The 27857-nt window shown below is 37.1% G+C and overlaps 1 protein-coding gene across 1 annotated transcript; it reads right to left on the bottom strand.

The window, feature by feature from the left end:
• Nucleotides 1-841: 841 nt before the first annotated feature.
• Nucleotides 842-27857, bottom strand: LOC149924972 (major facilitator superfamily domain-containing protein 12-like). Its single transcript, XM_090160749.1, has 11 exons — nucleotides 27742-27857; nucleotides 15351-15688; nucleotides 13141-13351; nucleotides 12957-13080; nucleotides 11001-11192; nucleotides 8237-8329; nucleotides 7300-7392; nucleotides 6847-7026; nucleotides 6303-6391; nucleotides 4337-4476; nucleotides 842-1274 (listed from the first exon to the last, which is right to left on the bottom strand). Exons 2-11 carry the CDS (start codon nucleotides 15655-15657, stop codon nucleotides 1135-1137), a joined length of 1569 nt encoding a protein of 522 aa, XP_090016875.1. The 5' UTR covers nucleotides 15658-15688; nucleotides 27742-27857; the 3' UTR covers nucleotides 842-1134.

Consider the following 27857-nt stretch of genomic DNA (forward strand, 5'->3'; position numbering starts at 1 on the left):
CTTTACTGACTCACAGAATTAAAATGGACGCCATAGATAGCTCCAATAGCAGTCCACCGATTTTTTTTAAAACCTCTATTTGCTTTTTCATATAAAAAAAGGGTAAGCGCGAACCTCTTATTCATTCATTCTTTTTGTTTAGAAGTCATCGTGACAAACTGACTAAATTACTATAACAATGTTTATAAAATAAACGCGTCGCTTTTTAAGCCTAACAAATTGAATCAAACCGAGAGTAGTGAGAAAGTGACGTCAACGCACGATCTTCACTGATTGGTTAGCACATTGCGTTGCGTTTTAAAAATTCGGAAAAATAGAACTTCCATTCCGCGCTTGTTCGCGGAATATTGCAAGCTTTCCGTAAAATTTTGCGGAAAATATTTTTCCGCAAACGGCGCGGAAAGCCAATTCCGCTGTTTTTTAGCCCAGTGAAAACCAGGCTTTACAACTTTAAAATAAAACTTTCGTTAGAAATATTATGGTAAATTGTGAAACATCCGTTATTTTTTTTAATTTTTGGACTAAACGCGTTTTTATCTCGTATTTATCGGCGTCAAAGCATGGATAGTAGATTTTAGAGGATCGGTAAAAAGCCTCGTTTTTTGCCCCCGTAAACCAATCACACTAAGGGAGTCGTCCAAGGTTATTTGCTAAAAACAAGTATCGCTAAGAGTGGACGATACTGTTCGAAAAAGAAAAAAGATAAACACGAAGTACATTTTTACGCCAAAAGGTATTTTTTCACGTTTTTATAGATTAAATATGATATACTAAATCTCAGTTGATAGTTTTTATTGAATTAAAAAACCAAAATTAAAAATTACTAAAATATAAAGCGCCAAAAATTACGTAACAATATCAACCGCATTAGATTGCCATTTTGAAATTTTAAGATCACGTGGTACAAACGACCTTGCAAGACTCCCTCGGAGTCTCTCGAGCTGATTGATACGCGGGGAGAAATAAAATGCACTGTGGAAGGCTATCGAAAACCTGTCCTCTTAATTTACTGTCCATGGTCAAAGTAACCTGGAAAAAGGAAGTGACGAAATTCCTGTTTGAAACGTGACGGACTATCAACAACATAAATCGTTCAATGTCACACTCGCGTTATTACGTTACTTATGATTGAACTTAATGCAAAAGCGGCTTTGTTTCGCTGTTCGAAGACGAGTCCTCGTAGCTGGCTCTGGCGATGCCTTGTTGGATTAAAACTCTTTTGTCGAATTCGGCCGTGTCTTCCACGCTACGTACGTAGCGTTTCACTCGACGCACTACATTAAAAAAAATAGATAATTCTTATAATATGCTAATTCAAACTTTTTCGTATTCACGCGCCCCTTTGGCAAAAAAATCACTCGCCCGTTTGGCAAATAATTACGCGCCTCTTTGGTAAATAATCACGCGCCAATTTAGCAAATAATAATACGCCTCTTTCGCAAATAATAATGCGCCACTTTGGAAAATAACCACGCGCCCCTATGGCAAATAATCACGCGCCCCCTTGGATAAAAACCCGCGCCCATTTGGCAAATAATAATGAGCCCCAAGGGGAAAAATCACGCGCCCCTTTGGCAAATAATAACGGGCCCATTGGGGATATAATAACGCGCTTATTTGTCGAAGAATCACGTGCCCCTTTGGCAAATAAATGTAGCGACCAATTTTATTAGTAATGTAATTGAAGCCTCATTACGTTTTGGTTTCACCCCTCAACGATATCTTCATCCCACGTTAACAAGAATTCGACCTTGTTACTCTTGGTAAGGGCCCCGTGTGCAACTATTACTAGCCGTTATCTTCCTCGGGAGGGGGTGTCAAAGGTGACCTTGTGACCACAGGTAGTCTTGTTCCCCCTGCGTTATTTTTTATCTCTCTCTCTCTTTGAAACCCCCTTTTCCCCCTCTCCTCCGGTTTCCTGTCAACTAGTCCGAATTCAGTTTTTCCAATTACCACAAGTTCGGAGAAATTCTCTATTGTAAAATATTTCTAGAAATGTTAAATTTATGGCGTGATGTATGCCTGGCGTCTTGGTGCCAGTTGATGGCGCCAGGTTTGACATTATTTTAACCAAAGATTTATGAGTGGTGCTACGGCGGACACTTTGCGTTTCGCGGGCGGTGATAAATAAGTTATTAAAATGAGCGTCAGGAGGCTATGGTCGTGATTGGAGGCGTCCAGCCAATGGTTTTGGAAACTGTGAAAAATGATCAACATCACGAAACACGTGCTCACGGACAGATCTCAGTTGGGTCTCACCTTACTCAGGGCTGCCCTAAAATTTTCCGATTCAAATTCCCTGACTATTCCCTGACCATTCCCTGACCACTTTAAGAAATTTTCACTGACTTTTAAAGGCCAAATTTTTACGTTATATTTTACGTTTATCAAGAGATAATAAATTTAAATGGACTTCTATTTCAGTAAAAAGGTTATTACCATGGTGATAAAATTACCCAAACTTTAAAGAAATAAATGATAATCATAGAATTTGTCAATTATCTTCAAAAAGTGTCAAGATAAAATTGAATTCCCTGACTTTTCCCTGAAGTTTTACAAATTCTTAAAATTCCCTGACTTTTTAGGCCCATTTTTGAATTCCCTGACTTTTCCCTGACGTGTGGCAACACTGTTACTTGTGTGAGGATAACCAAGTTCGCATGCGCGCGTATCAAGTGATACAAAGATGTGAGCTTAAGGACGTTAGTAATTAAGGACCTCCAACACGGACCGATCATATGAGTATTTAGTCATTTATGAGAGTGGCTACGGCTCTCAGACATTTTTAAAATGGTTTTGTTTTTGGTCAATGTTATACCATCATAATGTTTTTTTTTATTCGTTTAACCTGTTCTAATAATGGTAATAGACCTTCCTATAAATTCCTAGCTACACAGGCATAACACTTTCACAGACAACTTAGCGTTACTTCTGTGGGACTTGCAAAATTATTTACTCCTTGGTTTAAAATATTTTGCTTATGTTCATTCCTATTTGATTGGAATTTTCTGAAGCATCACCCGTCAAGTCGATTTTAAAAAAAGAAACTAAGGTAGCCTCCGTGAAGATAGTATATTTCAAAATATAGTAAGTCCATAACGGAACTATTTACAAAATCCTAAAGATATAGTTCATTAACTATTTAGAATGGTTTGTATAAAACTATAACCGTTAAATGAGTAGGATTTTGATCAAAAATCCACTATTTATCCAGACAACTAGGTTGGCAGGTTTGCCAGATCATGGGCAAACTACTACAGGACTCGTAATGTAAGCCTATAAAACTTCGTCTTCCAAATGTCGCGTTGAAATTTTACGTGACGGGCAGCGCCATCTAGTGAAGTTCTTTGAAGTTAAAAATTGGGACAAGATGGCAGCGTATATGGAGTTGGAGATTAGATTGTTGAAAGGTAAAATTAAAGCCCAATTTTCATGTTAAGTTATACTAATATATTTTAATATCATAAGAATGTTTGAATATCAGATATTCTTGAGAATATATTTCAATCTAATCTTTGCGAAACGGTTAAAAAACTAGAGGAAGCGCAAAATAGCCCTCGTAATGAATCTTCTAAAAAGCTTGCATAATATCGAATGGATATTCAATAGAAAGAGTACAGCTCAAGACGTAATATTAACTTCATTAATTACTGGTAAAGCTACATTTTCCATGAAAATGGGCATTATTCTTCAAATCACATTTTTTCGGGGCCATAGCTAAAAAATTATTTATAAACTCGTAAATCAGGCAAGGGAGATACTCGCCATTTTGTACCAGATTTTTAACTCTCACGAATTACGCACGGTAGCGCTCCAGTCGAATAGCGCGACAGATCGAAGATAAATACTCTATGGGAGCTTAATATGCAATTGCGAGTCCCGTAGTAGTTTGCCCATGGCCAGATAATCCTTTTATAATCTCCTTTAGGCTAGGTGGGCGGCTTAAGGTTCAGTATAAAAAAAAACCGCATAGTAACGCGCCCCTTTGACCAATAATCGCGCACCCCTTTGGAAAATAATCACGCGCCCCTTTGACAAATAAATTACCACTACGAAAAATCTTACACAAATTGAATATAATTTGACCTCATTAATACTTGTTCATCGAGTGAAATGATTAGCACCCCGATCACGAAAAGAATAAATAGGATATCTTGGCTGAGATTAAGGGTGAAAACTATCGTTATCTTTCTAAATGTCATTATAAAAGCTTCAATTACAGTTTTTTATCGTGAAATAAATATTCGCAAGGACGGTACAAAAAAGCGTATCTTTCTCACGTACCAAGAATGTGTCGGGACAAAAACCAGTTTTTAAAGGTACGCGTAACACTTACCATTGGCGTCTTTTGCTCGGTGGGCCAGAGTTTCGGTCTGCACTGTCAGCACGAATAGCGCTGATATAATGGCGATCCCACCCGTACCGTATGCCAGCACTCCTCGGTAGAAAATGTGGCAATCTACACCGCAGTAAACGCTGTAATAAATATATTATTCAGTCAGTCAAGTCAAAAGTACATCACATATCTCGTATAAGTATTCATCTACCTATATTGCTTATGTTAAAACGCTAAAAATTGTCTCAACAATTGATATCTAAGTAAAAATAAATACATTCACGGTATTACCACAAGTTTATAAGCTATATATATAAGTATTCATCTATCTATATTGCTTATGTTATTCGCTCGAAACATGTACCTACTCTGATGAGTCCCAAATAGGACTAAACCGGTCTACCGTTGGAATTTCTGGCTATTTTTATTTAACTTTATTTAGTTTTTCACTCGTTGATCTATTTAGTCCGAGTTTCGCGTCTTTATATTTGCTCGAAGACCTATTGGTACGAGCTATTTGTAAGTTTTTAAATTTCTTCAAATTTGTTTAAATAGGGTTTAGTTTTTTATCTTTTTTCATTATGGACTATTCTACTTATTCGCGTATTTTATGTACCTACACTTGCTCCTGTTGATATTTTAAAACACGTTTGGGAAGAAAAAGTAGTGCGTTGTGAAAACTGTCATATATTGATTTTCTAATACTATTTCAACGATAAAATATGGTTTGTTAATTTATTAAATATTCCTACGCGATGTAATTTATACATTACGCATTTTTAATTGAAGTCGATAATTTTTGAGACGTGATGCGGTTAACACATCCGCGTCTTGGATGGCTTTTAAAATTCTGGTCATGTTTTTAAAGGGAGCATACCTAATTTCGCATTTCTGTCAACAGGTTTAACAGAAGATAAAAGTGATTCGGTCTACTGGTTTTCACTAAAGTCACGACGATCAGCGTCGACGCAAAAAAATCTCCGTTAGGCCCAATGCTTGGTTTCCACTAGCGAGCGTCATAATGTATTTTTCTTTACGCGCGTCAAAACGTTTGTACGTCCCAAAGTTGCGAGGGGCTAACCAGTAAGAATTTGCCTGTACACCGATTACGTAATCATTAATGAGTACAGATGAGTACATATGATTACGCAATGAGTACAGAATGATTACGTTGAGTACAGAATGATTACGCAATGAGTACAGAATGATTACGTTGAGTACAGAATGATTACGATGAGTACAGAATGATTACGATGAGTACAGAATGATTACGATGAGTACAGAATGATTACGATGAGTACAGAATGATTACGATGAGTACAGAATGATTACGATGAGTACAGAATGATTACGATGAGTACAGAATGATTACGATGAGTACAGAATGATTACGATGAGTACAGAATGATTACGATGAGTATAGAATGATTACGATGAGTACAGAATGATTACGATGAGTACACAGGCAACCCAAAACTTTAAAATAGTTACAGGTGAGTAATTGAGTACGGAAGAATTCCAATGAATACGCGCTATTACAAATGATGACACGTGATTACAGATGAGTACTCGTGATTTCATAATGATTACGGGTGATTACAGATGAGTACGAAGATTACAAATGATTACGGGATTACGAAGGAGTACAAAAGATTACAGAAGATTACGCAATCATTACAGTTAGGGTGTACACCGATTACGGGAAGTGGTTAGCCCCTCGCAAAGTTAAGCGACGCGCCGTTACGCGCCCTAGTGGAAACCCAGGCTAATACAATATTTTCCGCGTAAACGCTGGCCGTCGCAGAATTTTAGTCAATGGACAATTGGGTTAAAAGGAGTATAACTTCCAACACGTTCTTTACGAAAGACCTCAACCATTTTAGGGACTACCTCCAGGAGAAACAACTCGGCAATATCGGCGGCAGAAATCTAAAGGTTATACCCTTTTTAAACGTTGACAACTTACCCATGTAAATATTGGACTAGCAAAACTCCAACTCCATTGGCCATTTTGTCGAAAAAACTCATGGCGCCGTATACGTAAGCTCCGCTTTCCTGCGAAATTTTACAAGATAAGCACTGACCCCAACAAGTAATTTTATAAGATAAGCACTGACCACAACAACTAATTTTATAAGATAAGCACTGACCCCAACAAGTAATTTTATAAGATAAGCACTGACCCCAACAAGTAATTTTATAAGATAAGCACTGACCACAACAAGTAATTTTATAAGATAAGCACTGAACCCAACAAGTAATTTTATAAGATAAGCACTGACCCCAACAAGTAATTTTATAAGATAAGCACTGACCCCAACAAGTAATTTTATAAGATAAGCACTGACCACAACAAGTAATTTTATAAGATAAGCACTGACCCCAACAAGTAATTTTACAAAATAAGCACTGACCACAACAAGTAATTTTACAACATAAGCACTGACCACAACAAGTAATTTTATAAGATAAGCGCTGACCACAACAAGTAATAAGTTGAAATAAGTTACCACATTGCTGCTAATTAAATCAGGAACGAAGGAGAGCGAGCAGACGACCATGGCGGATGAACCAGTGCCCAAGAGGACGGCAACGCCGTAGATGCCCTTGGAGCAGAAGGGATAGCCGGAGTCTATCCCGATCCAACAGCAACCGGCCACTCCGATCAAAGCACCCAGCGCGTAAGACACCTGACAACGGTCAAGATATAGCAAGCCCTAGTTAAACCGATTCACGCAAGCCAACATTTTTGGAAAAGATTGTGAGAATGGACAAATGATTTCGACAACGTGTTGGACACGCAAACGCTTTTGGCCAATATTCGAAGAATGGCTTAGCTTCAAATATTTAAATCTAATAATTTGAATAAACATCATTTCTCATCAAATTAATTAAAATATTAATCTGATCACCAAAGTTGAGCATAAATGTTGGCCAATGTGAATAGGACATGGATTTCATACCTTCTTCCCGAACTTTCCAATCGTTAATTTTAAAAATAGTGACGAAGCGAATCCGCTCAAGTTCATGACCAGAGGAATTTTGGCTATCAAATCCTTCAGGAAAATTAAATATAATCAGAAGTTCATAAAACATAGCATACGACAGAAGTTTCCACGGCATCAAAATGACACACGCACTCAACGCACGGATCAAAATGTAGCACCTGCCTTTGGCTTTTGTCATAGATTTAGAATGATTATATGATGTGTTACGCTCCCTAAAGGGGGTAGACTACAGTGGCCATTTTCTACTTTCGCGCTATTTCAAGCTGAACTCTTTTAATTTTGTATTTTAACTTATAAAATTAATATTTCAGTAAAGAACAGCCTCTTGTTCAGTGCTTAAAATAATTTTTAAAATTTTAAATTTAAAAGTAATTAAGTTATTACGTTTTAATTCGGACCCCCGGAGCTAAACAAGTTGGGCAAGCACCCAAACTACCCTTTAGTTAGGACCTTATATCTCGTTAACTATTAATATTAGAATTATCAAAATTATTTTAAGCACTAGAGGAAGGTTCAGCCTAATAAGAAAAATATAATTCAATTATGTAATTGTTCACACAGAAACGTTCAGCTTGAACGAAAAAGAGGCTTTTACTGTATTCTTCGCCCTTAATAATTTTGATTTCTTTACAAATTGTGAAGAAAAATCAAAGGTACATAATAATATTAGCGGTATAGTGTCATGTATCCTTCTCTCGTAAAAGATATGTTATATACTTCTAATATTACTCATTGGCTGTAGCCTTAAATAGACCAAATTGACCGCCTTTAAATTTAATTTTGCACTAGAAAATACCACTACATGTTATCGTCTAAATAAGGCCGAAGCACTAAACATAGCAATGGTCAATTGGTGCACTAATGGACAAAAGATGTACTGTGTTATACAAACCTGATGTGCGCCAAGAGATTCTGAGAGGTACAGAGGGATGAACACGGACACGAAATTGTGAAAGAGCCGCGTTGTTGTGTAAATGAAGGCAATCTGTTTCCAAAAATAAATAGTTACGGAAGAAAATAATTCGCTTCACTTTTATCAAGAACTAATTCAGTTGCTTAAGAATATGAGCCCACAAATACTAAAATCCACAATGAAAGTTTGCCTGCTTTCAGCACGGACCAAGAATCTAAGAAACTAAGAATCACTGTCTTTAAAAAGCACGCGTGAATACTGGGAATAGGAAAATCACGGATAACTTTAGTTCAATGTGGACAAACTTGGCGTCTCAGAAGTCAATTTCCGGCGTATTTTCCTAAGGAAGCTGGATCGTTCACGTTCAATTTTGAAAATATGGCGCCGTTGTTGTCGGTTAAATGATTAGGCTTTGTAAGTTTTAGACATTTTATTTTTGAAATTGCATCTTTAAAAGTTTAAGTAATGGTAATTAACCATCTTGTTAAGTAAAAATAACCAGTAAGCCGCGTATATGGATGAGGTTTTTAAATCAAATTCACTATAATCCATTTCATTTCTAAAACTAAAAAAATTAATGAACTATGCCTAAACTAACTTTCTCGCACGTACTGTCGCCTAAGCCCCGATTAAGATTCTCGTAGTGATAATTGAACACAATTCTTGAGGCGCTTCAAAGCGGCTGGTGTACCTCAGTAAGCCCTCCGATTTAGGCCACGCCTACCGTGCCACGGGGACAGTGAGTTCCCTTAGATTCTTGGTCCATGTTTTTGAACATACGAATTTGGGCTTCAGAGTACCAAAGGATAAAGCGATCGATCCATATTCTTAGAACCATAAGTAACCTAATAATAATAAGTAAGACAAGTTCTATTCTCCCAACGTAATTTTGCCACATAGGTATACTTATGTGGTTATTTACTTTTGTGTAAATAGAGGCAGAAAGTTTGGCCAGATTTTTCATGAACCAGGGAGGCTCAAAACAGGAACCTCTGGCAAACCTGCAAATCTAGTTTATATTTTTAATTAAACCTTTATTCATGCTAACAATGAAAGTGTTATTTTTTCCCTTAATTTTCTTGTCTGGATAATTAGTGAATTTTTTTTATCAAAATCCTACTTATTTAACAGTTATAGTTTTATACAAACCATTATAAATAGTTAATTAACTTTATCGCATTGATTTTGAAAATAGTTTAGGTATGGACTTACTATATTTTGAAATATACTATCTTCACGTAGTCTATCTTAGCTATATTTTGAAAATGGACTTGACGGGTGATGCTTCAGAAAATGCAAATCAAATAGGAATGAGCATAAGCTGAATTTTAAAAGCCAAAGAATATATACTTTTTCGCGTATTTTATCAAAGAATATATAAGTTTGCAAGTCCTACAGAAATAGAGCTATGTTGTCTTTGTGAAAGTGTCTATTATGAGTTTTAGAAATTGCCTGTTATAAACTTTAGTTTCGTTTCTGTAAGTACATATTTTCGATTGCAGCGCGAAGGGGCAAAAGTTTCTCCCCTCTTTTGAAAATTTTGTGTTAATTATTATAGTTCCGTGTCAAACTTACGACTATTACGTTACTTATGTCAGCAGCGGCAGGGGCTAAAATAAGGATTCTTTAGAACGGCACAAACTAAACCCCAAAACATAATTTCAATGACGAATATTTTAACAAAATGATGAGATAAAAAATGGCTGTAAAATTAGCTGCGTTTGTCAGGGGCGTAGGAACCGAGAGAGGGGCAGAGGGGCAATGCCCCTCCCTAGAATTTTGCAGGGAGGGGCAACTAATGTTATTGCCCCCTCCCACCTTTTGGTCAGTTGCAATCATCAAAAGGCTCAAATTATCATTTTAAAAGCATATAAAGCTTATAGAACTTCAACTGTGTTTAAATTACAGTCTTTCCCCGCCAATTTACATAGTGGTAAAAGGTTCACATGCATTCGGAGAAGCTACACTCCATTAAAAATTCAAAACCATTCTCCAGACCCCTTTTCGTTTCTCTTTGCCCCTGCCCCCCTCCAAGTTCTAGAAAGTTCCTACGTCCCTGGCGTTCGTCGGGGTGTACCGGAGAGACCCGTCGACATCTCCCATGAGAAAATCGGCTATTTTACATTTTTCATACTTTTTTGCGATAAATTCACGATAAATAGCACTGCCCAAATCCGAGTTTTAGAATAGACCTTTCTATAAAATCCTAGGTAAACAGGCCAAACTCTTTCACTAAGACAACATAGCGCTACTTCAGTAGGACTTCAAAACTTATTAATCCTTTGGTTTAAAAAATTCTACTAATGCTCATTCCTATTTTATTCGTATTTTCTGAAGCGTCACCAATTAATTTGATTTTCAAAATATATCTACGTGAAGATAGTATATTTAAAAATATAGTAAGTCCATAACTGAACTATTTACAAAATCAATGAGATATAGTTAATTAACTATTTATAATGGTTTGTATAAAACTATAACCGTTAAATGAGTAGAATTTTCATCAAAAATCCACTATTTAAATAGACAATTAGGTTGGCAGGCTTGCCAGAGAATCCTTTTCAGAGCCTCCCTGGTTCGTGAAAAATCGGGCCAAACCTTCTGTCTCTATATACACAAAAGAAACTAACCAACGAGCTAACCAAATAAGTAGAATTATATAAAATGGTTTATTGCCCAAAACTGCCCACTATTTTAGACCCTGAGCAGTGGTATGCATTTTTGCTTATGTTTAATGTCTTACTTGGTAGAAATTGGGCTCTTTCATCCAGTCGCTCCAAATCATGGGGGGCGCCTTGACGGGGGTGGCCGTGCCGCTGGTGGACGTCGAGACGGGCTCCTCCCAGCCGACTGCGGGCCGTGGTCGTTCTTTCACCCCGACTTGGAAGATGAACGAAAACACCGACCCGATCGCCGTCACTATTATGACGATCAGCTAAACGGGGATATTCGTTTCTTTGATTGTACGAAAATAGGTGTAAGCCGGATTATATAATGGGTACGTTCAGCAGCAGTCAACGGAAAAAAACCCGACGGATTTGATATTTTCCAACAATGAGTTTTTTCGTCATAATGAAGTCGTAAGTTTCTGAACGCTTTTATTCTGTCATCGGTGTTTTTTAAAATGCCGTAGCTTTTATAGAAGTTTTACGTCAGTACACTGTTAAAAATAAAGGTCTTATTTTAGACCTCTAAAGTGCTTAAAACATTTTCCAATATTTAAGACCATTCAGGGTTTTATCATTAAACTTATTTAAACCTTCTGCTCCCCAAATTCAGTCCTTTTGTGGAGTGTTTAAGTACTTATTTTACACTCTTGTATCCATTTCACTTCATAAGCAGTAAGAAGTTAATCCTTTTTCACTTTATTTTCAGTCCTTTATAGGCCCTTATTTAATACTTTTTTATTATTATTCAATTCGACTCAAAAGATTAACCATTAACATGGCCAGATTAAGCTGGTTTCCGCTCGGGGGAAATAGTCGTTGAACGAAGGGAGTTGATCACGTAAAGTATCATTTAATACTTTCAGTTTTTGATATACACCTAGCAAAAATTTTTTAGTGCCGATATTTGGGTACTAATAGTTTGAGCCATAATCAATATCCCCTATATTTATATCTGTTATCAAATTTTTAAAGACTTAACCTTCGTTAAATATTCCTGGTGATAGGAATTTCTTCGCATTATGTTATTTTAAAGAAAATATTAAAAAATAAATAACGTAGTATTCAAATACTAGTCTCGAAATTGGTCCATATCATTTTTTTCTTCGTTTAAGGGAATTAAATGGGTATTCAAAAGGACTAAATGTTAGAACATAACATTTTATACCTTTACCACCAGGACTGGAAAAGGTTTATTCTTAGGGCTCGTTGCTTTTCAATACCCCAAAAGGTATTGTATTAAACATGAAAGAGTAAAATGGGTCTAAAATAATTGATTAGACCGTTTTAAGTAACCAAATGGTTTGAAATAAATTAAAAGTCCAATTTTGGTCGTTTTATAAACCTTTATTTTTAACAGTGTAATGACGTCAGTCATCGTAAAAACCGACTCTTCCAGCCGATGACTTCGGTGTATAACCGATGACTATCGTGACGTCAAAACCGGAAACGCGAAAAAGCGTACAGTAGGAAACCGATGTCCGATGAGCGCTGCTGAACGTACCCAATATCTCTCTTTTGAGAAAGGTATCCATCTGTTCGTTGTAGCATATGTTACTTATAAACACTCATAAGTATGCCATAAAAGTAATTTATTTCGTGAAACCTTGTTCAATTATGTCATTAACTTTACAGATGGGAAGTTAGTGAAACGAATTTTGAAAACGCGCGAAATTCCTATCACGTTAGGACTAACTTTAACAATATACAGGGTGTATCACGGGGTTAGGCAAACATTTTAAGGAGTTGAGAAGTATGTCTGTGTTTTTCCCCCCATTTTCCTACGATGAGTTAAAAGAGCGCCAGAGAGCTTCAAAGTGTGGCCAACTAGCCCCTGGAAGTAGGCTGCAACAAGCGCAAAACCAAGCAGCGGGGAACTGGGAACATTTATTGTAACTTGTACAAAATACACATTTCTCTACCTTGAGAAAAATTACCGCTGATTGAAAACTTTCTAAAGCCTTCGAAAGAAACTAGATGGACACTTCTCTTATTAGATATAATTATATACTTCTGGTATTAGGGACACAAACCAGGAATTTCCCAGCATCTTCGTGGCCTATTTTCCCGGTGTCCTCCGGGCCCGTTGTGGTGTAATCGAAAACCACCCAAGCGACTACGTAAACCATGACGTCGGCGATGACGTCAAAGGCGTATCTGGTGTTAAATTATGGGAAAGATTAAATATATCGATTTCCTTTTTCAATTTAATCTCACCTGATGATGTTTAGGAAATCTCTTTCGTCTTGGTCTTCGGTCAGGTCGGGGATGAGCGCCAGGTGGGACACTTGGGTGGCTGCCCACCCGAATTGGAATACGCACACAAGCGGGATTAAGAGGACGAACATGGCAGTGTTGGAAGGATGACCCGGACATCCCGGACACCCGGAAAAGATAAACGGGAAACTCGCGATCACAGCCAACGTTCCTATACACGGTTTAGAATAAAATACTTTGTGAAGTTGTTTAATTCTCCTTGGAGGATAATTTCAATAACTTTGTCTACATAGACTAAACACTGTATTCCAGATGCCGAGGACAAGCTAGTTTATCAGTTTTTGTTGACAGAATAACAACCAGATTACGTTGATCATATTTATAACTTTTATACTTATATTCAATATAATTTATCATTATAAGTTTTAGTTTAATCATAAACGCAAAACTTAACCATGGTTAATTTAAACTAGTAAATAGTAAATAATATACTATAGAGACAGATACTTCATGGTTTAAAATAAACTTTTATTAAAAAAGAATATTGGGGAAGCTTTTCGAGCTCAGTCGCTCCTTTTCAGCCCTTAGATTTCTATGGCGAAAAATCCAAATACAACAAACAGATAGCAAAATCAGCGTACAGTTATTTTTGTTGAACGCGCTCTTCCATTTTTATGGCCTAAAAACCTTTTAAAACTGCCCCAATTACTCACTTTCACCTTTCCCCCGTTTAGGTTCATACCCCCTCTGTCAGTAATAAAAATGCTTTCTTCGAAGTTCCGTCTGAACCAATTTTTTTCTTTTTCCAACACTCTCGAAAAGTTTCCCCAATATTCTTTTTTAATAAAAGTTTATTTTAAACTATGAAGTATCTGTCTCTATAGTATATTACTTACTATTTACAAGTTTTAGTTTACATTGTAAAAGTTTATAAATATGAATAAGCCTAGCAAAATTTAGCTATCTAAGTTCGTTTGCGGCGTATGGGGGAACTTTATAATCAGGTGGACAGTTTTAATTAGATATCAACGTGACCAAAAGTAGCGTAAGACCCAAAAGTGTGTCAGCTGTACCTTCGCGCTTATTAAAATTTCTAGTGAGACCTAGTCACACTATATACTACATAACCTACTAGTTGGAATAGTAATAGCAACATTATATTTAGTCTATAGTCTGGCGTGATTTACTCGCCCGTAGACATACGTTATAAAACGCCTCACTCGGCGGCGCTTTAGTACCTCGAGTTTGATGACGTATTTTCCGACCCCCCCTTCGTTTCCCTGTTTTACTTTGCGACAAACTCTCATTAACTACTATACCGTTCTGACACACTTTTGGGTCTTACGCTACTTTTGACGCGACTTATAGACCCTTTAAGTGTATATTTAACGATATACTCTCTTTAAATAAGCATTAGGTACTAATAGTTAAACTTATGATATTTATACGCGTATGGTGATAGAAAGATTGTAATTCTACACATTTACACGGTGGTCCTGAATTCGATATGATACTTTTGAGGCGTGCCAAAGAAACCTCGCTTGTAATTTAAACCGATACGGGCTCGAGGAGTCCACTTAGATTAGAGTTAGATCGGTTGACGCGTCGAGAGGCGATACGTGTAAGTTTTAACGACCGAAGGACCAATAATTATTCCCCGTACCTCGAAATAAGTTCTCCTTTCGAGTACAATAGAACGTCGCATTCGACCGACCGTCCCGTCATAAATATGTCACAGCATCGCCACTGGAGACCGAATCTCTCCATCCTCCTCGCGCGCGAGTTTCGAACGGAACGCACCGGTGGTACTCGGGTTCGAACTTCCCCCTCAGCGCGGAAGTGCCACGACGCGGACACGCTAGCGACATCTGGTGGCGGTCCGCGGAACTAAAAGGGCGAATAAAATGACCGGCGCGCGAGTAATCCCGGGTGGCGAGTTCGCTCGTCGATATTCTCCCATTGATAACACCCCAGCGTGCTCTCCTCTCCGGTACAACCCACTACCCATTCATTTGGGGGGCTTATTCCCTCTCGTCCGTACCGTTAGTAGGTCCCCCCCGCGGGATTCCCCGCCTAAAAAAAAGTATATAAGGAGAATAGTTCCCCCTGGTGGCGGTTGATCGTTTTGGATTGTGCGAAAGTGTGTTGAGAGGGGAATCATCAACAAGAAGAGAGCGTGCTGGTGGTTCCTCGGGGGTCGGGCGACTCACCAATCAAATGTAGGCATTTCCGCCTTCCGTACTTTAAGCACAGGTGACTTCCCCCCGCGGCATCCCCCTCGTAACCAATGAGCGGGGTGGCCACGGCATCGGCCACTTGGCCCACCATTAGGACGAGGCCCGCCAGAGACGTGTCGAAGCCCAGCACAAACTGCAGGTACACGATGAGATAACTGAACCACAGCGACGCGGTCAGGTCATTCAGGACGTGACCCACGCCGTAGCTCAGTCGCTGCGACCATGGCAGCCGACCACGACGCGGGTAGAAACTCAGCAGGTCCAGACTCTCCTTGTCCATCTTTAGCTTCAGCTACTAATGCTTTTCAACCCTGAAATTTCCAAATTATATCTTTAGATTAAATGAGTCCAATAAACACACGCAAGTCGGCTACCCTAAAAACTAGTTGAAAAAGCTCTGATTTTCACTAGGACCAAATCACCTTGACTTCAGAGTGTTAGGTGTTTTTATTCGGGCAACAACGCTTCTACGGTTAGCGCTGACGCAAAAATCTCTGTAAGCCCATGGACTAATTAATTAGTAAGCCTTTTCCCTAACGAGCACACAACTTTCGGACGTACAAACCTTTTGACACTCGTAAATAAAAATGCATTATGGAAACCAAGCTTTTAAGTATAATACAATAAAATCGACGTTAGGCTGCTAAGTACAAAACTTTTCCGTCGACACCCAATATCTCCGTTAGGCTTAATACAATTTTTTTCCATCGACGCACAAAATATACGTTAGGCTTAAGGCCTAGTTTTCATCAGGCCAAAAACGCCACGATGGTTAGCTTCGACGCAAAAAATCCCCGTTAGGCCTAATACAATATTTTTGCGTCCGCCCTCGCCGTCATCGCGTTTCTGTTCTAGTGAAAACGAGCCTTAATACAAAAATTTTCCGTCGACGCAAAAAATCGACGTTAGTCTTGAATCAATATTTTTGTTAGTCGAAACCAAGCACTTTGTTTCTACTAGGGCTCGTTATAATGTATTGTTCTTTACACGCGTCAAAACGTTTGTACGTGCCAAAGTTGAGAGACGCGCCGTTACGCGCGCTAATGGAAACCAAGGCTTAGATATAAAACAATTTTTTTTTGCGTCCACGCATAAAAAATATCTACTTTAGGCTTAAAAAAATATTAATACGCTTTGGTCCTAGTGAAAACCAACTTTTTTATTTGCACAAAAACCCAAAATCACCGTTAAAGGGCCACATAATCGTTTTAAATTTTAAGGGTGGAATTTAATAATCACGTGTTTTTTGAAGCAGGAAGGTATCCCCGAGTCACGTGATGGAATGAGAGGCGCTACCCGAAATTCGGCCAGAATTTTACAAATGATTCTATGGCTCATTACTTTTATCTGAGTCAAATGACGCACCGTTACACCTAGAGCATAGCGCCGATTTGATTTTGGTCGGTGGCGGCATTTTCGTGAAAATCACTCGTCAGCGTTGAATTTTTTCGGCGGCGGCGGCGTGAAGTGGCAAAAATTTCTCCCCCCTTTTGAAAATTTTGGAAAAAAAAAATTCCAAAAGGTTTTTGAAGAAAAAAAAATAAAAAAAATTATCGGCGTTGGTGGCATTGGATCGGCGGCGCTAGGCTTGTTAACTTACACCCGCTAGTGGACTGAAACTAAGCATTAGGCATAATAGGCTAATATACCTGTTTGCGTCGATCCTAACCCTACGGCGTTTTTGCCCTAAAAATCTTGGTAGCGTCTTCTACAATCTCACTATATAAAAAACTGGAAACTACTACTATGATGAAATTGTCGTTGTAATCATTGAAATTCCTAATATAAATAATATTTATGTCTTACTCATAATTTAGGATTTTAAAATTCATTTTGCGCGTGAAAACACGTCGCCATGTTAGGGTACAAAAGCAAGAAAATAAACCTGCTATACCTCATAATGTAAAAGTATAGTCGCGTGCAAAAACGTAATTTTGAAATCTGTCAATCAAGGCAAAAATTCCAAGAAAGAGGGCGACACTGATTGAGGTCGCCAAGGCTTAGAGAAAGAGACAGGTGTTTAAGTAGGTGAGCAGACCCCTAATATGTTGCTTAAAAAAGGGACAGAATCCGTGCTCATCTTGTTTATTTTTGTGGGCTATTAAATCAACCGATAGATCGTTGTTTCCGATAGAAGATTTGTCTTAGGGCTAAGTTAGGTTAGGTTAAATTAGGTGACAATAGGTGGTTTCTTTTAGCTTGTTCCGGAATTTCGGAGTAGGGAAATAAGAGTAAGGCTATGACGTCATTTTACTCCGATTCTGCGATGGAGAATAGTTTGATTCGGTGTAAAAACGTTTTTTCAAAATGGCTGCCTGTGGCCTTTTTAGCAGATAAATTCTGGCTAGCAGACGATAAAATTCGATTTTCTCCTTTACACCTCCTTTTCAGAAGGAGTAAAAAGAGTAGCCCTAATACTACGGAACAAGTGAATAGATTATGGGGTGGAGTAATTATCATCCCCGGAACAGGCGAATCAAACGATTTAGGGTAAAAAGAGTACACTTTTAGTCCGAGAACATGTGTAAAGAAACCACCTTATATGATTACTAAGGTCTTTTGATTGGAGAATTGATGGATTTTGAAATGACGTTTTAGCGCGCGACACTACTTCTTTGCGTGCTTTTTTGACCATAACATGTAGAGGTATTTTCACGCGCAAAATGAATTTTAAAAGCCGTCAATTACATTAGGCTGCTAAATGATTTAGAACTAATGAAAATTGGAAAGCGTTGCTACGTTTGGTCACTATATTTTTATTTGACAATATTTTGCTTATTTTTAAGATATTTTTAAATCGCAAAACGTTTAATATGTAATGTTGAAATTCTTTACGTCCAGAGATATTTGAAGGGGCCACAGCAGCTAAGAACATGTATATATATATATATATATATATATATATATATATATATATATATATATATGGACGTACTTTCGCACTTGGAATTTTTAATTAAGTTCGCATTTGAAATTACTACTTAAGTTAATTACTACAAGTTTCATAGCAGGCTTTAGGCAGTTTTTAATGGGCCGAACTTACCTGCAACCGCCAAAGCATGTACCTCAACATTTTCCCGCCTGCTGATGTCAAACGTAAGACTGCACTGCCAAGGGAAATTGACTAACTTGAATATAAATCATATTTTCGAGATCTAATAGTTGAAGAAAATCACTGTATAAAATATTACTGGCTCGGTGGCGTTCTTCTAGGAAAAAAATATAATAACCCAGAGGGCTTAAATTTGTAGCACGTAAAACGTGCTGTTTAGTAAGGCTTTATTTTCAAACTATTTACCTGTTGCAGTTAGACGGCGAGCACATACTATTTACGGTATAAATTATCTTCGGTTTTCGTGGAAACTTAGTTTAGTCTCAAATTTTATTCCATTTTTCGCGAGTCCAGCTGCATAATTGTTTATTAAAAAACGTGAAAAGACGTCATAGCCTATTTACCGAGCTATTTACACAGATTTGCGACCCCCATTAGGGTTTCCGTTTTTTTTTTTCAAATACCAAAGGGTTCCGCACGTCGAGACAAACTCTTATCTTCATGCGGATCCCACACACTACAGGTTGATTGATGTGAGAGGGAGAACTAGAAAATGCCGTCCAAATGAGGCCCCAAAAACTGTTCGACGACATTTTTACCGACAAACAAAATGTTTCGAAATACGTTTAAAAAGAAACAGCATTTAAGGAAGAGAAACTACCCCAAGAACCGTGGCGGATTACTTTTTATTACGGCCTCTCTGAAATTCCTCTAACCGATGGCGGTGATGCCGTGGGGGCTCTGGGGCTTGAACCCCCGAAGGGACAAACATACGGGGACAGAGCCCACAGAAATTAAATTGAGGCAAATATTTCTAACCTCACTGCCTTCATTTTGGTCCAAACTCTTTTTACAGAACTTATTTTCATATAGAAGACGCAAGTAACATTAAGTTGAACTAAGCATAAAATCATAAGTAACATGGAAAACGAGATGAATCTTGAATGAGCCTGCCCGCGATGTTGCTCCTTGTGTACAGAGAGTTGAAACACCGATATTGTGTTTTCATTTAGGCCTAAAGCCAGCTTTATTTCCGGCGCTTGGCAACGGAAAAAGGTCGGACTCACCGTCTGGGGATTTTCAACCGGCCAACGAAACGCTCAAGATTTTTTTCATATTTAAAGCGCTTTGGTTTTAGACTGTTCTTAGCGAAATATTCGACACGAAAAGATATCGTTATAAAAAGATAACATTTTTGTAGTTTTGGTAAACATACTTAAAACTAAACCATTTTCCGGTAATCTTTTAAAAGAATTGGCGATGTAATGGTTTATATTTTAAGACCATTACTGATATCATAAGTAACATAATAACAATAAGTATGACAATTAACGAGATTTACAACCAAACTGATTTTCATAGTTATTGCGTAATCAAAGATGTTTTCTCAGCACAGAGCCGAAATATCTGCTTTCCGATAGATAGGCGGAATATTAGGCTAAAATGATAAAATTTAAAAAAAGCTTTTCTCGGCGCCACGAACTCATGTTTTTTTTTTATCACGCGTGATTCGCAGGCGGGTTTCAAAACAAAGCCAAAGCCCCTCGCGACTCCAGAACGTGCTCTCCGATATTAGGCTTAAATTTTTATCAAAAAGTAGTCATCCAAAACGGTAAGTCGCGAGTCCAAGTCACAGCTTGAAGAGAGTATCAGTGCCGAAAAAAGGTTCGGTTAGAAAATTTGCATTAAAGCAATAGTTTCATACTTATTGTTGTTATGTAACTTATGATAAAATTGATTTCGATAGATTCGCCTTTAGGCTTAAGCCTACTCAGCCTAATGGTTAATCAGAAATTGCCCAAGAATTGCGGGGATTTTATCACCTCATGGGCATCTAGGATTTTATTTCCAGTTTTAAAATTTTAATGAATTTCAATCAAAACTACGTTTGATATCGCGTGGCACATATATTCAAGACAATTTTCAAGTCTACATTAAAACAATGAATTCTGGGACCATTTGACTGTCCCATGGAGCTTTTGACAAAGTGAAAAGCTTACACATACAAGGTTCATTTAGCCTTCGATGGCAGTAGCAATTAAGGTTAATTTTTAACATATCATTTAGATTTTAGATGCTTTAAACAACGTCGGGAGTAACTCGACGTTCGGACTTCGAGGTGAAACACTATTTAAAATCGGTTAAGAGCGATTTCAATTCTTCGGCTAACGCAATCAAGTACGTTTTCAATCGAATTTTATAAAATTGTACAGCTTTAGCTAACTCAGGGTACACGAAGAGTTAATAACGTCGTTTGAACAATACTAAAACAAGTGTTATGTATGGGTATGTGTTGTCCAATTACAAATATTTGTTTCTTCGTGTACCGCAAATGTTGTATACTCGTACCAAGCTGTGAGCGAATTCCGGGAAACAGACTAGCCCGTCGCTCAGCGGGATGAGAAATCCTAATGTGAATAAACTACTGGCTCTCTCGGCGCCAGCGTTGCCAGATCGAAAATCTGAAAATATCGTATCCAGGCCGAAAAATTATCGATTTTCCTGGAAAATTATCGTACATTTCTTTTTGGAGATAAATTTTAATTCATACATAAATGCGTTGAATTTAGATGATTTTTTAAAGCACTACAGGAGTTTTATTTCAGGGAAATAAACAAAATGTCTATTATCATTACTAACTGAACTTAATATGTTTAAAAATGTTTTAAAAAATGCGGTAATAGCTAGGAGTAATAAACTCACACTCTGGACTACGCGTACAGAAAATGTATATCATTCATTTTTAAGTAGAAAAGTTATATAAATTAATAATAAAATATAAATCGTTCGTAGGTTTTTAAAAAAATCTAAAGATTATCGTACATTATAGTACGTTGAGGCAGAATTATCGAAATAATGGTACGATATCGGACGCCATGAAAATTATAGTACGCCCTAAAAATTTTGATTAAATTATCGCACTGTGCGATAATTATCGTACGTCTGGCAACGCTGCTCGGCGCGATCTCGCTCAGCCTACCGTCAGCGCTTTATAGTGAACGAACTATTCCGCCGCTAGAGGACGTGGCACTTAAAATGAGCAGTGCCACCGAGAGTCACCGCGCCGTGAACAATCACCGACTGAGCGAGCTATTCTCTTTCTCGCTGAAAAAGATCAACTGACCTTCGCCTTTGAAGTGCTCGCTCGTACCGGGATTATTTTCATAAAATAGCGCTCACAATTTTTGCCCACCTCTGTTGCCAACCTACTGAGTATCAGTGACAGTGGGATCTCTAAATCAAAGAAATTCTAGTGAGTTTTTTGCATCATTTCCTCATCTTAGTTCCTTTAAGTATCTCAACACTTCAAGTTGTTAAATCTATTGATTACATTTAGAGCTCGGCGAAACAGATAAATTAACCGCTAAAGTTTTGATTAACCATAAAAATTACGATTAACTGTTTATCCATGGATATTATCCACGGCTATATAGCAATTTAACATGTAAATTAATCGGTTTTTTTGGATAATTTTCGTTTGTGGATAAAAAAAAATAAAGTGATTATTTCTGATCCAAACGCCGAGCTCTAATTACATTACACCGAAAACGGCTTTTTCTTGAAACCAAGTAAGTAAAGACTTTTATTCGCCCGAAATACCTAAAACATCTGAAGTTATGAAAAATATTCGTGAATGACACTGAAGAAATTTTTTAACCAAATCTTTCTCTAGTTCTAAGAACTATCCAAGGACCAAATAAATCTGTTAATGTAGGTAATACTATCATCCATCTACCTTTATTGAAGAACCAAATTCTCAACCCAAGGTACGAAAAAGGTTAAAGCAAAGATAACGTTAAAAGGAACCACCTATGGACTGCAATTCAATTAATTTAGTTTTTCACTCGAAGATCTATTTGGTCCGAGTTTCGCGTCTTTTTGTTTGCTCGAAGACCTATCGGTACGAGCTATTTGTAAGTTTTTAAATTTCTTCAAATTTGTTTGGGGTTAGCTTTTTTATCCCTTTTCCTAATGGACTAATCTACTTATTCCCGAAAGCAAAGATATGTAACCGAAATTCAAAATTGAATGAAACCACCCGAAAGCAAAGCCGAAAAATTTATTATCTAAAGAAACAATTAGATCAAGCTAGGGAAAAAGTTAAAACACTTCAATCTGAGAAAAAGAACATAAAGCTTTGATGAAAAACAAATGTCATTTCAGACTTCTAAAATACAGCTAGCTATAGTGAAAGTGGAAGTTTAAAAGCTAATTTTCTTTTAGAACAATTTTATGCTTTTGGAAAGTAGAAAATTTCTTATATAGAATCGACATCTAAAATATGTTCAATATGGCATCAAAAATCTCCAAGAGCATATCGATATTTCAGGGAACTTAAAGCTCTGCAATTGCCTCATCCGAAAACTCTAAAGAAATGTATGTCCTGTTAGGGGTGAAACTGGAGTTTAATCATTAATTGAACAAATTGGGATGTCAGACCATCTAGCCACACATATGATCTGTTTACTCTTCCAAGGCCTATAAACAAATTACTGGTTACCAGTAACGTATTTCTTTACGGCGAAATTGTATGATAAATATTTGCACAAACCTTCTCCAAATGTTATCAAGGAGGTTGAAACAGCTGGATTTGTGTTGGTACGAATGATTTCTGACAATGTTAAAACTGATGTTTCAGCTTTTAAACATCTGGGAAATGGGGAATTTCAACCAGCAGTACCACACCCAAATGATTCCTGGCTTTTGACGTAAGTCACATCTATAAAAATCTACCAAGCCAGGTTCTTGAAAAGGATCTCGTTTTTATTACACTTGTAATATCTCCGAAATTGTTTGACCCCTGTATCATCTACAGAAGAACAATGTTATTAAATCCGTGAGGTACCTCACAAGAAAACATGTGTATCCGAACAATATTGAAATATATGGTATTTTCTACAGAATAAAATGCCTTTTACTGACTGATTCGAATGGCTTTCAGAAGAGTTTCTACCTATGATCAAAGTGATTCAAGACAAAGCAACTCTCAAGATGGAAAAGTTTAGCGAAGAAACATACAACGCTTTGACACTTACCACAAAATCAACGATACTTCTAGTTAAATACTTAATAGAATCTAGATTTCACTATGTCCGAACGAAAAAACTCAAGGGCGTATCCAGGATTTTATTTCAGGGGGGGGGTTGAGGGAAAATTTCAAGGGGGGGGTGCTGACGGAAGTTTCACTGATTTTTATTAGGCACCCCCCCTCCAGTCATCAGCATTTCGGGGGGGGGTTGAACCCCCAAACCCCCCCTTAAATACGCCCTTGAACAAACTATCAAGCAATAGCGTTGAAATGGAATCCGATGTTCGAACTTGTTTGTCAGCAATCGAAAGAACGATTTGAATTGGTATTAAGCTTTCAAAGTTTGGCAATATGACTGAAACGAATTAATTCGATTTTGTAATGAAAGACAAATCCCATAAAGGAGTTGAGAATTTGTTTGAATGTACTTTTAGATGACTCAAAGAAGAAAATTCCTTCGCATTTTATGAAAATTATAGATCAAATGAATTCAGTACAAATTAGTAGTGCTTGTATAGTTTCTCTACAAACAGTATCTGTAGCCGTAGTAGGTGGGTACATTTTTAAAGTAGGGGAAGAAAACACCACATGCAACTATTGTCTCGAGAAGCTGTACCAACTGAAGTCGAATTCTCCATTGTTAAAACTGATTTTCTGCCAGGATAATGGGGGTCTGAAATAACCCAGTCACTATATATCTAGTCAACCTAACAAGCATTGTGGTTGATTTTGTCCATTTTCTTCAACAAAAAAAACATTACTCATTATTAACCATTTGTTACTTGAATTTACTTCCTACATTTAACAAAGCTTTAAGATGCTCTATGTAAGATAGCTATGTAAATACAGCTAAAATAATGCTGGGAAAATTCACAAAACCGTTACTTGTGAATTTTGTGGAAAAAAACTTTAATCAAAAACCGTTATTTATTTAAAACTTTAAATTGAAACATTTTCTATATTTAAATGTATTTCAGATCATTGGTTATTGGTGCATTATCAAATTTTAAATGATTCATTTTAGCTGCTTTAATTTTTTAAACAAAATTTATCTCTAAAAATTGGAATTTGCGTTAGAAAAACTTGTAAAAATAAAATTTTTGGCTTTCCCATAATCAAATCTTGACCCTTTTCTTCGAATCCAATAAGCGCCACCTATCGGACATATCTTGATCACATTTAAAAAATTTGCCACCCAATATGAAAATTTGATATCCTGGCCTTCTCTATACAAGGGGCAAATTCATCTTAATTGTACAAGGCTTAGGCGTATTTCAATTCAAACAAGCATTCACACCTTACGTTGCTAGACAAATTATAAGTTGTCATAACTCTGTTTCGATTTGTTGAGTTGGGAAATTATAATTATCAGTATTTTAATTTAAACAATATAAATATATTTCGACGTGTCACATAAGCTCGATAGAAATATGGCGTCTTGAAGTTGGTAAATATTCGACTCCGAAGTACAAACGGGAAACCGGAAAAGTAAAAAGTCTAAAATGTTCACGTGACTTCCGACGTTGTTGTTCAAACTTCTAGAGTGCTCTGCTTAACCTCTCTAATATAAACACTGTGGGTTCGCGTGGCTTAAAGGACTTTCCACCACCCTCCTACGCAATTTAAACCGCCTACTAATAATTGATTTCACAAGACACTAGTGGACTTAGGCCTGTGTGGTTCTTAGATATTAGTTTAGCTGATTATTATTACTATTATTTCATTTCCCCATACCCATAAATATAATTTTCATTTCAAATGCATAGCGTGCTTTTTTGAAAGACTGATCACTCCCCGTAGTCAATGTAGCCTGTAGCTTTACCTCTACTATATGATTATGTAATTTATTACACTATTAGCATTACCAAGGCTATAGTAATTTTCACATTTCTGTAATCGGTGTACATAATTGTAGGAAGGGCAGGGCCGTCTTTACCTAATTGGAGGCCCCTGGGCAAAGCTATGGGTGATCCCTTGTAACTCCACCCAAGTTTGTAACCTCCAGTGCGAAGTCCAGCGTCGCTCTAATCTACAACTATCGGTTCAAATAGTTTCACTTGTCCTACTAAAGGTTACTGAAGAAGAAGCTTATTCTGAGTTTAAAAATACCAACAACGCGACGAAATACGAAGTTTAGGACTTTCGAGCATTTTTTGTGATTAAAATGTCTTTTGCATTTCATAATTTGAAAAATAGGGCCCTCCAGAATCTTGGGGCCCTAGGGCAGTAATTTATCATCTTAATGCTGGGAGTTTAATTTCAAATAAGCCAAGGATATAGCTCATTCTAAACATATGTATCTTTTCCATTTAAACACCCTTTAATCTGATGTATACATTTTTCTCTTATTATGCAAACATGGACATATTTAGTGCCACTTTACTTTTCTAAATAAATCTTGAAAGTTATTAAATTATATGCGCATAGTTTCTTAGGAAACAACATTAAAATATCAAATTATTAAATTTCTGTAATTTCAAATTTCATATCAAAAGTCAAAATTTCAGCCTTAAATTCCAACAGAAGACCTTTTGGGGCTCATCGGTACTGTGTAGGAATTCATATAGTGTTATTTGTTTTTATCCTAGTTCTATATTAAAAAAAGGGTGACCATTGCAAAGGACTTAAAGGGCAACGCAAGTGGCCAGGCAGGGGGTAAATTATCTTATAGATAAAAATAACGACTATGCATGCGCTATTTGCCATCATAGAAACTACAAGTGGAATAGAAAGAGTCGATGAAAAGTGTTACGGGCTCGGTACGGGCAAAAGGTTCTCCGTTCATTTCCGCTTGAATCTAATTGGCCGTCATTTTCAAAGCTATATTTGATTGGACCAAAGATAACCGGAAATGAAGGGAGAACCTTTTTTCCGTGTCATCTTAGTAAAGCACGTAAAAAGGCAGGGCCTTCTATTCCTGTGGTAGTTTCTATGTTGCCATAGCCTTTCCCTCTGTAAAAAAAGCAGAACCATATTTGGCGCATTTATTTTGTATAAATGCGCCTCTCGCGGTTCTTATGCGATATTAAAATCCATGCATTCCCTCGAATGTGACGTTTTCGAGGTTACCAACAAATCGGATCCTTTATACAAATGTTATAAAACAAAGATAAATATTCTGTCGGGGTATAATGATTTGGAAATTGTTAAGGGAGACTGGAAATAGGGCCAAGTGTGTGAGGCTAGCGGCAGAGATATACCGCATCCACGGCCTAATGTTTCAACCTCCGTAATTGAAAATTTTAAATTGGCCAATGATTTTTTCCAAAACTTTGTTAAATCGAAAATATCAACGTCAAACTCTCGGAAACTAACTCAGTTCTTTTCTCCACAATTAATAAATTAAGCTAAGCCTAAAATCCTGGGTTCGTTGGTGGTGGCTATACCAAGGATAATAAGGTTTCCGCGCGGTATGAAATTATCCTTGGAAAACCAACTTTCGACTTGTAGAAGAAAACAGTTTCGAATCCCTACAATGTATACTTGGCCACTTGGGTTGCCTTTTAACCGTTTATACGCACAATGTGTACTGGGGCCACGTACAGTGTAGCCGACACCGTATTCATCAATTAGGTCTAGAACGGTCGGTGATATGTCAATCGAAAGCCCGTTATACATTTTGGGAATACTGGTTTTCGGGGATTTTGGCCTTAAAAGTTACATAGGTCTATATATTTTTTTAATTAAGACCGACTAGCTTGAAAATTATATCTTTAGTTGATACTGATCATTTCTGAACTCGGTTTTTTAAGTGAGATTTCTGACCCAACCCACCCGCATACGCGCTATTGTGATATTTCAACCAATTGATACAGGCGCCATCTAACCCCAAAAACCGTTCACGTGTCGCCACCTTATTTCCAAAACCAGGTAACTCAACAAATTCGGTTTGTCTAACAATTAATTTAAATGAACGTTTCCGTGTTTCGCTACCTTATTTCCAAAACCCGTAACTGGAAAATTCATTTTCGATAAAATTCCTCTTGGGTTTGTTAAGTTAATGTACAAGATTATTGAAAATTTATTCAAATTTAAATTTAATAGTTAAAATATAGTTATAACATCGGGGGATTGCGTATACTAAAATGACATCTTGTTCAATTTCAATTGTATCATTATTTGAAATTATTTTTTACATATCTTTAAGTATTTAATAAAAACCATTCAGTTCAAATTCATTAATTTTCTTTGGAAGCGATTTCTGTGTACAAAACCTTTGAGCGGCCTATCCAGTATGGCACAGATTGCTTTGCAAATAGGAAAACGCACATTTAATACCTTACCTTTAAACCATGTCGGGCGCTGTGTAGATCTTGAGTGATCTTATGAGGTTCCTTTAATTAACCACGTGAAATCACCTTTCTCGCATTTTACACGACTTGATTTCGGGCAATATTTC

Source organism: Leiobunum rupestre, chromosome 10, assembly GCF_980474605.1.
Source record: "Leiobunum rupestre chromosome 10, qqLeiRupe1.1.hap1, whole genome shotgun sequence".
NCBI lineage: Eukaryota > Metazoa > Arthropoda > Arachnida > Opiliones > Sclerosomatidae > Leiobunum > Leiobunum rupestre.